We start from the raw sequence: 13420 nt of genomic DNA on the forward strand, positions 1-13420 counted from the left end.
TTTCCCTGTCTATCAATTAAGTATCTGTATCTTAGCATTTTGTTCAAATCTATAAAATTTGGGTGAAGTTATTTTCTAAGCTGACAAAAACATATCTGTTTTTCTGTTCCCCAAGCAGCAATGCTTTTACATATACATCACTTTTATTCCTATTCAGAAAATGCATTTTATATAAAGCATAACACAATGGGAACAAACAGAACTCTTCCACAATGACTTCCTGCAATCAGTGCTTTGCAAAGGCAGCTAGCTTGCTTATGAAAAGAATTTCCAGTCCTGAAATGATGCCATTAAATAATGATATTCTTTTGATGAAATTAGTGTATTGTCAGATTTTTCTAAACCGAAGTCAGGTCTTCTGATTTTATACCATTTGAATGGTAGAGTAAGGTATTGTTGAGTGCTGACTGCTGGTTTCTGCTATTTATCCAGCTATTTGGTTTAGTTCTGTTGGGTTTTGTTGGTATTATTTTTTATATTATGCTTTCATGGGTTTTCAAATTAACACCTTCTTCTGTGAATGGATGGGATAAGTTACTCATATTGCACAGGTAAACGTTAATTAATTTTAAAAAGTAAAACTCAATAGTCCATGGCAGTCCAGAAGATTAGAAAACAAAGTAAAATAATTCCTAAATAAGAATACATACTGTATGACTGGATTGTTGCTATAGCTTTTGAAAAATCAGAATCAGATGGACATGGATTTAGGTTTATGGCATATGTTAAAGGTTTATGCAAGCTAGTTATTGTGTAACTAAAGCACATGATGAACTTTATTTTTTAAGATAAAATAGAAAAATCTTAACAGACCTATACTTGTCAAATATTTTAATAACAAAATATTTTAATAACAAAATGTCAGAGACCAATGGACCATAACAATATTTGATAGAGCAATCTTTAAAAAAAAATTGTGAAGTTCTTGAGTTTTAGCTTCTTATGTTTGAAACATCTGAATCAATGTCAAGCAATAAACTATTTTTTTTAATTGCAAGAGTTCCACTTGAGCCATTGTTCATGCATGTTTATAAATCTTGAATGCTACATATTTTCTCTTGGAGGGAGGGAGGAAGGAAGGAAATAATTCACTACTAGTTGTGCCATCCCAACTCCATTCCACCCTATCCAGAAATAAAGTGGGTAGTGAACTTGGGCCAGTCACTTTCTTTCAGTTCTAAAAAGAAGGCAATGACAAACTACTTCCAGGGGGGGAGGGAACTTGCCAAGAAAATTTCAGGGATTTGCCCAGGCACTCTCCAAAATTTAGACAAAATTGAACAGGAAAAAAACCCTAGTTCAGAGTTATATGATAGTCCCTAAACGGTCATCTATCCAGAGACTGACAAATTTAGTACTTGCTTAAGTTTATAAATATACCACTACACCTTTATCTGTCTGTTTCTTTTTATGTCTTGTTGTAAGAGGCCACTTTGTTTGTATGTACTACATCTTGAACAAAATAGGGACAAGAGAAATAGATACAAACTGAAGCAAATCTAGCAAAATCGAGCGGGTCCTCAAACAGACCTACTATAATTCTTCAAAAGCAACTTATCTATTGCATACATTCACCATATTTTATGGCATATTCTCTCTTCCCCAATTTCTAGGCGTCATCTACAAACAACAAAAAATGGTGAACTGGAGCAGCTCAACAGTGATTCTACTGAGAGCCTCAGGGGATCAACAGCCAGCTTGAATTTGGATACAAAACCTCTCAACAGTGGAGGTAGTTAAATTTTGTGTACCCGTGTGGGATTGTGATGATTATGTAAGAAACGTATTCTGCAGATGAAATGATTTGTACTTTGCATTTCTTCAGTTGATCCAAAAACAAACTTTTCTTACAAAATCAGTCTGCCACTTTTTCAAAGAATCTTGGGAGCCATCTACTTGGGAGGACTATAGGCTTATAGTAATTTATAACGCTTGTTGATTCATGAGTCAGGAAGGTATTGCAGGGATGCAAGAACCCCAGTTAGTAGTGAAGTAATAATACAGCTTATTCATTCATTCATTCATTCATTCATTCATTCATTCATTCATTCATTCATTCAGCCAGTCTGAAATATTTACATGATCTCCCAGTTCAAACAACAAAATTCAAGGTCTCAAAATCATTTAGCAAAAATATAGAAGGAAATGAGTATCTATTACTACAGCAAGCTAAAACAATTAAATGGCAATCGGGACTAAAATATGTTATAACCAGTGGTGGGATTCAGCCAGTTCGCACCACTTTGGGAGAACAAGTTATTAAGTTTCCGAGCAGTTTGGTGAATTGGCTGTTGGAAGAAATCATTAGGGCAGATAACCGGTTGTTAAATTATTTGAATCCCACCACTGGTTATAACTCACCAATTGGGAATTCTGCTCATCCTGATCTAAAAATCTAGGAAAAGGCCCAGATCTTAACTACCTTTCTAAAGGCCTGCAGGATTAGGAACCAATCCTACATCAAGAGGGACACTTTGAAAGGAAGGTACTACCGCCCCCCTGAAAGACTACATAGCTTATTTCTTCCTCAGTTAAATGTAAATTCTGTTTTCCATATTTTTGGTATATATCGCTATGAGGTGCAAAAATGTTTTCTAGGATAGTTATGTAGAGTACCAGTAATGGATTCTTTCCATTTATTTGTTGCCTTTTGCAAATTGAGAATGCACCATTAGAGACATGCTGCAGGGAAGAAGTGTATTGATAGGTAAGCAAGGTGCCCTTCGAGAAAAAAATTATCCAGCCTTGTTTTTTAATTGAGGAATTTATAAGTAACTTCTGAAGTCCCACTAACTTATTTAGAGACATAGCATGAAAGTCATAAAAGAAAAATACATTTTTCCCAACTTAGTAATTGCCTAATTATGTGATAGAGTTCACTACACAATTGTTTGTCACCATTAGAAATAAAAAATTATTCATTCATTTATTTGTCATATTTATACAGCTGCCCATCACACAATCAAGTGACTCTTTATATAACTGTAATTAGCCTTTTCTCCACAGTTTCCCCAAACAGATATGACAGCTTGCTATGTCACTACGTGATTTTCTGCATTGTACTTGCAAATCAATAATACATAATGCAAAATTAGAAAGAGCAAGCATATTCCTAACCTGTGAATTTAATTTGAGAAGGGGAATGCTCCTTAATTCCAGAAAGTTAGGGGGGAAAGCATATATTAATTGTTTTAAAAAATGCCATGCTTCAACCAACTTTGGTTTTTCACTAGGTTGCTTTTTACCAGATTGTCATATGGCTGACTTTCTGCTTAAATATTTACCCTGTTCCAGCTTCATTTCTGTAGGGCAGTCAGCAGTACTCGCCTATGTGACAAAATGTCGGTGATCTTCAAAACACTGTGTGGCATTGACTTCTACCTAACAGGAGTGTTTCTTTATTATACTTAGTGATTCATTTTCCATATTAGTCAGTTTATTATAGTCTTAGATTAGTACGCCCATATGAATATATATGTGTTATACTTCGTTTCCACTACATAATTTGTTGGAAATGACTTTGAACTCTACTCTACAAACTAAAACTCCAATTTTAAGGTTGTTGTTGCTACTAGTTTGATTTGAAAATATATGATTTCACCACCTTCTCCAAAACCTTCTCCCCAAAAATGAAAAGTGAGAGATGAAGCAAAGTTATCCAAAATGACTGAATCAAGAAAATATCCCATCTGATGGCACATCCCACTTCCTCAAAGAAATGTTAACCACTTCCCAAAGTCTGCCTAGTCATACAGAGCTTAGTCACCTTACTAACCAGATGCATAGCTCTAGGTCCAGCCTATGGGTGGCAGAACATTTATACTACAGAGAACCCTATCTAAATCCTTGGCCTCCACAGGCCCTCACACATAAATACTTGAACAGCCTGTCAACCTAAACAGACCTGCTCTATCGATCCCATTTCTTCTTCCACAAAAATAGAAGCATTACATGTTCATGATAATATGGTCACTATAGATGGCGAAATACTCTTAGAGAGTACTGGTAGGGTGAATAATTCTGCCACAAAATGCAACGCTATCTACCTATTTCCCCCAAATAGGTAGGGGGAAATAGGTCGATAGACTCTATCAGGGGAGAGAGTCAAAGAGTATGTGATATATTTACCAACTGACTTGAGGATTAGCAGCAAGAACAAAAAAAATGAGATCAATTTTGTCTATTTTGCTGAAGTAGAAAAAAAACTGCTGACAGCATTATGATTTCAAAAATCAAGTGATCCAACTTTGTGGGGGACCATAGACACATGCTGTACAGATCACGTGCTACATCTGTGTAACGTGACAGAAACAATGGTCCAGTTTGTGATCGATTTTGTCATATGTAAAATGAATTGAGCCCTGGGTCCATTACTGTTGTTGTCTTCTGATAATCCAGTTGGGTGCCCAAAAAAGCTTTGCTGCACCAGGGATCAGTGGTGGTGGTTGCTTAAGAGCCATTGTTGCCCAGGTAAGTGATATTGATATATGGGAAATCATTTGTTCCCATACCATATTTGGTAATGAAGATATTCTCAGTAAATGATTCTGTTCTTTATTTCTGTGTTTCATTTTCAGACAGAACTTTAGAATTTTATACTAGGCTCATGCTGCAAAACATCTTTATGCTGCCAAGATTTTCTGGCTTATAATTATCTTGCTTGTCTATGTATTTTTGTCTATGTCTCTGTATTTTAGGAGAATTGTGCAAAATGAGTCTTCATTCCTCCATCCATACCGAGAAATCTGTCTTGCCTTCCGTTCATTTTGCTGCATGTTTGACTGAAAACACAGCACCCTGCAAAACTGTGGAGCCTCCCCCTCTGCCCCAAAAGAAAACTGTCAGCAGAGCTCTTTCATCACCCGATGGATTTTACTGGGACTCATCCTCTCCATCCAAAGCAGCCGTTTTCCCGAGCTTCAAGTTGAACTCCAGTCAATCAGAAAGTAACGTCTGTATCCAAGAAAAATCTCTCTTTTGCTCTAACTTGGGAATCAACCATCATACAATTTCCTCCTCTGAGTTTCCGGGAAAAAACCTCATAGGGTCCACCACTACTCCATTCCCAAGTTCTGCTAAGAACAGCAGCCTTTGTGGCTTTCAGGATAGAAACCTTCCATCTCGTTCTTCCTCACAGCACAGTATATCCACCCAGATCTCCTCAGGCTCTGGCCTTCAGCTCCATAACCTCTTCAGCAATATCAACAGCAAAGAAAGCATGTACAGCAAGTTAGGAGGACTCTATGCAGAATCCTTGCGCCGCCTGGTCTCCAAATGTGAAGAGTATTTTATGCATGATCAAAAAAGCGAGCTGCGTTTTAGTGAGAACTACTGGCCTTTCTTCAAACTTACGTGCAACACACCATGCTGTAATGCGGGAGACGCAGTATATTTCTGTGCAACATGTGCCAAGGATCCTTCTAGCACTTATGCAGTGAAAGTAAGTAGTTGAAGAATATCATTTTGTAAAGTAGGGGTAGGAAACATTTCTCATGCCTTATACCCCACCCCCTTTTCAGGAAATGTATCAAGCCAAGAGTTCATTCAGCTAAAGACAGAGCCAAGAAGGAGCAAGTGCTCCCATCCTGCAAAGTCCCTTTTGTCTTTGTGACACTTCAAATAACTAGAGGAGGAGACAACTTTCCAGAAGCAATGAAAGGTCCAGAGAGCAGGTGCCAGAGAGCAGGTAAACCTAGAACTAAGGACACATTTCTGAACAGTGAGAACAATTAACCAGTGGAGTGGTTTGCCTTCAGAAGTTGTGGGTGCTCCTTCACTGGAGGCTTTTAAGAAGAGATTAGACAGTCAATTGATATAGGGTCCTCCTGCTTGAGGAAGGGGTTAGATGAAAAGACCTCCAAGGTCCCTTACAATTCTGTTATTCTGTTATCTTAAGGTCTGCATGATGATTTTTAAAAAGTTCCATATGATTACCTAGGTGGACATTCTCCTCAGCCACAGTTGGCTTTTAGCTGGTCTCTAGCTGCTGGGAAAAGACATCTGTCATTACTCTGGAGAACTTTAGTAGCTCTTAAATGTATCTCCTAGAGTCATTGTTGAGTGGCTTTGCTTGAGTTGAAATATAGGCAAGTCATGAGACCTTGAGAATATCATTGGTTTCTTTTGCTTTGTCTTGCTTTGCCTGTGTAATTAGTCAAAGGATTTTCACTAGTCTGATTTAAATGCTCAAATTAGTTAGTCTCATTCAAAATTCCTGTAATAAATGGGCTGGGGAAAAAATCTCCAGGTTTCTGGAACATAGGGCAAAACAAATATACCAACAATTTTTTTTCTTCTATTCTGATCAAAATACTTTGGGCTTCTATTTGAGGTATTATTTTTGAATTAGACAATTCCTTTCAAATAGCAAAATTCAGAGGCAAATAGCAGGTAGCAGGATCAAGCCCATTGAGAAACCAATGTGGATTAAAAAGGTGAGTTTGAAGAAAAACAGAAGTACAGGGAATAATTAACTCCAAAATGCCAAGTCAGAACAAATAGATTTTTTTAAAAAATCTCTCAGGCACTGTCATCAAAAAAGGAGAATTTCTGGGACTCTGCCAATGTGCTTGGCACTAACATCCTCCTTCTTTTAACAGGAAAGTAAAGTGTCTGGAGTCAGGCCAAGAGGGTGTGTAGCTGGGATTGTTCTCCTGGCACCCCTTTTAGTGCCAGGAGAGCAGAACAATCAGGAAGTGAGCCTTGACCCTTCTAACATCATTTGAGCACGAACCTGTGCCAAGAACTTCATGAGGCCCTGAATTCCTGTGATTCATGAGAATCCTCCATGGGTGCAAATTAGTCATCCTTCAAATGACCATGTAGGGCAGGGCTTCCAGAATCTACCGGTGCTCAAACCTACCAGAAAGCCCCGGCTTCCCTGGCAGTTGCCACCTTTGTTCTGGCTTATGGTTCTATAAGTTTTTAAAGGGTGCCCTGGCATAACTGCACACCCTTAAGTAAAAAATGCCACCATCCTTGAACTTTCAAAAAAAAAGACAGGATATTTTCAAATTATTTCACTCACATAATTTTGATTGTCTAAGTTCTAGATAACAGTTACATCTTTTCAATCCAAAGAAGCTGGAGATGGTTTTAATCACATTATAAAGAACCTGCTTTACTTTAACTCCGCTGATCTCTTTGCCTTTTGTGGATTGTGGCCTTAACTTTCAATGCTGTGCACGAAGTGTTGTCTGCATAGATGCCAGTTTCACAAAAGGAAAGGGCTTGCTCTCCTGTCAATCAAGCAATCACACGGTGTGTATTCACAATGGGTATTTAAAATAGAGCGTACAATTGCTAGGAAAGGAAATAAGCCTTTTTTGTGTGTTCATTGCAGACCACACGTGTTTATGCCTATGTTACAAAATGTGTCTTTATTGTCTTAGGCCCACACTGTAGCATCATAAGGCCTAGTCTAGAAAACTAAGAACTAAGATAGGCTGCTGTCTGGGAAAATTTAGTTAAGCAGCTTGGGAGAATCCTTTCGTTTTTCATTGCCTAAAGATTTGATTGATTGACATATTTCAGGACTTAGTCACTGAGCTAAATAATTTTCCCATATGCCTCTCTTATGTTGCAAAAAGGAAGCCACAACTCATAAAAGAGGAAAACTACAACCTCATCATTGCTTGAAGTCAGCCTCAATTTTACCAGTAGTTTCAGGCCTGCTTGAAATTTTGAGCTAAAATATGGATCTTGTTATGAAATAACATCATTTTGATTTATTTAAATTAGTCGTTATGTTGAATATCTAAAATCTGGAGCATTTCACATAATATCCAAACTCCTCTCCCACCCCCCTGCCATTTGCAGGAGGTGGATGGGATAGCTTTGCATAATTTGGGGGTTTTAGCACACAATACAAGGAGGACTACAATCTTCATCTGTATTTTTTTAATCCAAGTTAATAATGCGACAGGTTTTTTGAGTAAATTTTAACCCAGGAAGAGATATAAAATCCTCCTTTTAAAACACACTGTTGGGAGATCTTGTAGTATAGGTAGTATAATATATTGTTAATATTAAACTTCATTTTTTTTGTGGATGTTCCAAAAGTTTTAGATACTGAAGTGTGTGTGTCTGCTCGAAACAAAACAATATATCAATTTATATTTGAAGAAAAAGATTTAAAAAATCAATAGCAATGAAAATCATCTTTTTGCTCATGTAAGTCCAATAGAAATGGAGTAATTAATGTGGTAATAATTTAAGGAATATCAATTGTAGTAGTAATAGTAATCACAATATAAGAGTGTCAATGTGCATTACACTTTTGTCTCTATTCAATTGTGTCAGATTCTTGGAAACAGACTAAACAAGTCCCTGCAGTTTTCTTGGATCAGAAGTGGTCTGTCATTGCCTGCTTCTTAGGGACTAGAGAGTTTGATTGGCCCAAGGTCACGAGCTGGCTTTGAGACCAAGGCAGGACTAGAACTCACAGTCTCTCAGTTTTAGCCATCGCCATTACAAAAAAAAAACCTCTTCTTTACAGCAGCCACCCCCAACTTTTTGGGCACCAGGGACTGATTCTATGGAGAGAGATTTTTCTGCAGATCAGAGGGGATGTGGATGGGGCTTTGCTTTTTTGTGCAACCCAGTTTCTGGCAAGCTGCAGCCCAGTGCTTTACATAGTATCATAAGGGAGGGAAGTAGTTTAGACATAGGTTTGTCTCCATTTAGATTAGATTTACAGAAAGGGAGTGGGGATGAGAAAAACCTAAGACAGTAAGGCAAGTACCAATGGGTTCATGTCTAAATTACTCAGTAGAGGCCAAGTAATATGAAAACTGGGAGGGTTCCTCCAGTTCTGATCATTCCTCACCTTCTGCTCAATCGTAATTCCCTGTCCTTGATATGTAAAAGTGATTGGCAGCTCATGCTGTAAAGGTATTGGAATTCAATTTATATCAGACCCAATAACCATGATACAAAAGCTAAAAGCTATCTGGGAACCAGAGGCTAAAATATCTGAAATTGCTCTTTAGCTCAAAACTTCTCTAGATACTCCTTTGATGACTCAGCTGTTTCCCACTCAGCTGCTCCTATATCTGTTTGCTTGCTAATTGCTTTAGGGAATATCTTTGCCTCGGTATCTAGTTCTTTGTTTCCTAATCAGTTTCCAGATGCCAGTGATATTTTCAATCTTTGCTTGTACTTTTTCCTCATAGATATGTACACACCAAGACATTAAAGCTGCAGAATCCTGTATTAGCCCTTCTATTCCCTTTCACTTCAATATCCAGCAGGACTGTGGGCATTTTGTAGCCACTGTGCCCTCCAGCATGGTGAAGAATACTTCCACGGACAGTCAGTGTCCTTCCCACACTGCCACTGAGCAAGAGTGTGTGGTTGTCATTACCCGTGAAGTGCCACACAGACTGCTGCTGACTTTGTGGGAGTTGCTGAAACTTTCCATAAAGATGAGCCGGACCAGTATGAGAGGAGAGTGTGTTTCTTGCTGTTACAGCTTTGCAATGGGTTGGAGCATCTTAAGGAGAACAGTGTTATTCACAGAGATCTCTGCCTAGAAAACTTGCTGCTGGTGCGCTTCAAGCCTTCTTTAGGCTGTGGCAGGACCAAAAATGACAAGCATCTGCCAAGGCTCCTCATTACCAATTTTTTAAAAGCCATGCAAAAGCCAAGCACTGGTGAATCCAAAGCAAAGAAGAACCAGGCCCGGTTAGCTCAGAGATTGTATCTGCCTCCCAGTTTTAAAAGGTTTGACGAGTTTCAAACTGGCATTCTCATCTATGAGCTTCTGCACCAGCCTAACCCATTTGAAGTTCAGACCCGTCTCAGAGAACAAGGATACAACCAGGGGGACCTCCCTGCCCTTCCCAACCTTTCCATTTATTCCAGCGGGCTCCAGAAACTTGCACATTTGCTCCTGGAAGCAGATCCATCCGACGTATCCACATTACAGAAGCAAAGCGGATTCTTCAGTGTCTGCTTTGGGGTCCCAGGAAAGGACATAGCAGACCAGCCACTAAAGCACAAGGAAGCCCTTCATGGAACTCTTCAGAACTGGATTGACATGAAACGGGCTTTGTTAATGATGAAGTTTGCCGAGAGGGCAGTGGATGCAGAGCACAATGTTCAGCTGGAGGACTGGCTTTGTTGCCAGTATCTGGCCTCTGCAAATCCCTCCTCTCTCTTTAAGTCTCTGAAACTTCTTAATGTCCTCTGATCTCTGTAGCGTTTTCAAAGCTGGCATTGGTTCTGGCAGAATCTGCCTAAGAGTGCACTTAGTCGGCTCTATAGAAAGTGGGTGCACACGTCACATTTTTCCTTTGTGTAACATTAACTAACCATTAAAAAAAAGGATAATGCATTTTATGCAGTCATTGTGAATGTTATAAAAATGTAAGCAGTGTTATCTAGATTCCACTTCTAAGTAACTCTTGAAAGCCCCGTTGAAGTGTTTCTCCCCCCACCACCCAATTTGAAGGAGTTTGTTCTTGTAAGATGTTTTGTTGTTATTTTCATATGAAATAGATTTAAGTTAAAACAACATTGGTCTTTTGTTTTATTTTTGTGGGTTAAAGAAAAAAAACCAGGGAGAACTGTGCAGCCGGTCCCAACAATGCTGCCTTGAAATTGCATTTTACTAAACCACTGAAGCCAGTCCTTTCAGTCTTGTTCCAATTCCATCTTGGCTCTTTGGGTTGAGATGTGCTTAGTGCAGTATTTCTCAAGATGATGCTGGCTTGGGAATTCTGGGAGTTGAAGTCCATAGGTTTTAAAGTTGTTAGGGTTGAGAGAAACTGGCTTAGAGAATACAGGGCAGGGAATGATGGGATCTTTCAGAGGAAAGAAAAATGGAAAGTTGAATCTCTTTGGGGCAAGCTTCTGAACCATATTCAGCAGAATTTAATGGCTCTTCAAAAGCAGCCCGTGTACACTGAAATACAATGTTCCCAATGCAAGGTGACACTATAATGGAATTCCTGGGGGGAACAATCTCCTGACACCATCATTAGCTCCTGTTTATACAGGAGTGGAACTGTTGTAAAATGGTGCCTCCGATCCCCATATCTGCAAGCAGAAGAACATTCTGGCAACACAGTACCTTTCCCCACAGATCTGGTTTTATATGCTTAATTACCATACTCCGTGCGTATTTCTTTGGGATTGTTCTCTTCTTGTTAAACAAGATTCTCTTCCTGTCTTTTTGTTGAACATGTAAATAATCTCTTGGCATGGCAACATTCCCCATCTGACTGACTTTCTTTTACTGCGATTCTAACACGGTAATCATTGCAAGGGCAGAAGAAAACTAATCTGCCTGATTCCCCAGCTTCTTTGAACCAACTCCTTCATTTATGCCTCATTTGAAACCACATGTGATTATGTTGGGCTTGCTTAGCAATTTTCGGTTTATATATAGATAATCTATTTCTACATTTCTTGAATCGGGATCCTATAAGTTTCAAAGTATAAGGAAGAGCTGCATATAGCTGCCCAAGTCCATGTTTCAAAACCCTATGGCCTCCTCATCAATTTCTAGCTACAAATGCTTATGATGCATGACACAGTTTCCCATATAAATTGTGATGTATTCTCCAGAATCCAAAGGATAATAAACTTCTCTATAAATCACCTCTCTTTTTTTTGTTCATATCCATCCATTTCATGTCATGGAACACAAATTGTGGTCCTCACTGCCATCATCCAGGAATACATACAACCTCTGGTCCGGAGGTGGGTTCCTACTGGTCCAGACCTGTTTGGCCAACTCGGTAGTAAGTCGGCCGCCCACGCACCCAAACCGGTTCTATTGGCAGCATCATAGATGCCGCCATCTTGTTTTTGCTTCTGCGCATGCGCAGAAGCATTTTTTTTATTACTGTGCATGCGCACGTGCGTGCAAAGCGTGTCACTGAGCAAACCGGCATTAACTGCCACTTTGCTCTGGTCACCAAATGTTGCTCTCCCTGGTATATAGGATGAGTGAAACACTCTGAAAAACTGAACAGTTCTAGCTGGCTTCTCATGTGCATTATGCACAGGAAGTGGAATTTATAAGATAGATTTTGCAGTTATTGAGACTATTCTGTGTAATAGAAAATGCATGCATTTGTTGTGCAATGTAGTATCCACATAGCATCTGAGCTATGTGAATCGTACATTTTTGCTGTGTTTCTAGAGTGAATGCCTATGATCTGACCATAACATCTCTACAGTATCCACCCCAAGATCTTGAGGAAGTGTTAGAGCCCCAGCAGCAGCCATATTGTTTACAGAGGGCAGTAAGGAATAAAGTAAGATTTATATCACCAGCTTTGTAATATAAAGAACAGCAGCATCTGGTTTCTCAGTCATACTATGATTGGTTTGGATATCTTCCCATTTTCCTTTACTGATCTCATATAATTCAATACTGGACGGGTTTGAAAAGAAAAGCCATGTTGCAAACGTTATAAAAGAGACGATTAAAACTCTTATTCCATACATTTTCTCTCTGGGGCCAAAATTAGAGAGACCAAGTGGCACCAAACAGGACCTTGAGGGTACATCTTGTTGACCCCAGGCATGTTTAAAACTAATCCTGTCTTACAGCACATTGTCTCTTTTCTACATTTATTTTAATGAATAAAAAGTTGTAATAAGGATAACATTGAGAATCAGACTAAGATATCCTGTCAATGACAAAACCCCAAATAATAATTTTCTTTCTTGTCCTGTTCATCATCTTTAACTGGTGCAGAAGTAATATTAGAAAGGACAGAAACAACACATTGTATGTGACCATAGAGGGTGAAATTCATACCTAAACCAATGAGCTTTTTCATCTGACACTTTGTTTTCAAGACAATGGATATTTTTATATCTGCAAAGTATTTATAGGTAATCCTCAGTTAACGACCACAAATGGGATTAATTTTATTTGTATTTATTATTTTTACAAATAACTCAAGGTGGCAAACACACCCATCCCACCTTCCTCCTATTTTTCCTCCAACAACAATCTATGAGTTGAGTTGGGTTGAGAGCGGGTGATTGGCCCAAAGTCACCCAGGCTGGCTTTTATGGCTAAAATGGGACTAGAACTCATACTTTCTAGCCTGTCACGTTAACTATTAGAGCAAATTGGCCCTCTTGTTTTTCTGTTCTCTCTGTTTTTTTCTGTCTTTCTGTTGCTAAGCCAGGTGTTTCTTAAGTGCATTGCACCTGATTTCACAAACTTTTTTTTTTTGCCACAGTTGGTAATGATTCATTGCAGTTGTTAAGTGGATCACACAGTTGTTAAATGAATCTGGCTTCACCCTCTGACTTTTTGGTCAGAACCTGGCCTGGAGGATCTCACATGGTAATCACATGACATCATCCGAGGATGCTGAAACCATTGTAATACTGTACATGCCAATTGCCAAGTACCTGCATTTAGACCACGTGACCACAGGGTTGTAAACAG

At 38.9% G+C, this 13420-nt stretch overlaps 1 protein-coding gene across 1 annotated transcript in view; it reads left to right on the forward strand.

The window, feature by feature from the left end:
* PRAG1 (PEAK1 related, kinase-activating pseudokinase 1) overlaps window positions 1-10429 on the forward strand; it is a 36264-nt gene extending 25835 nt beyond the window's left edge. Inside the window, 6 exon segments of the mRNA XM_032212749.1 lie at window positions 1614-1732; window positions 4698-5440; window positions 9174-9375; window positions 9378-9905; window positions 9908-9969; window positions 9971-10429. Coding sequence (XP_032068640.1) covers window positions 1614-1732; window positions 4698-5440; window positions 9174-9375; window positions 9378-9905; window positions 9908-9969; window positions 9971-10192 — 1876 coding nt within the window. The 3' untranslated portion in view covers window positions 10193-10429.
* The last annotated feature ends 2991 nt before the right edge of the window (window positions 10430-13420 follow it).

This window comes from Thamnophis elegans, chromosome 3 (genome assembly GCF_009769535.1).
Source record: "Thamnophis elegans isolate rThaEle1 chromosome 3, rThaEle1.pri, whole genome shotgun sequence".
NCBI classification, from domain to species: domain Eukaryota; kingdom Metazoa; phylum Chordata; class Lepidosauria; order Squamata; family Colubridae; genus Thamnophis; species Thamnophis elegans.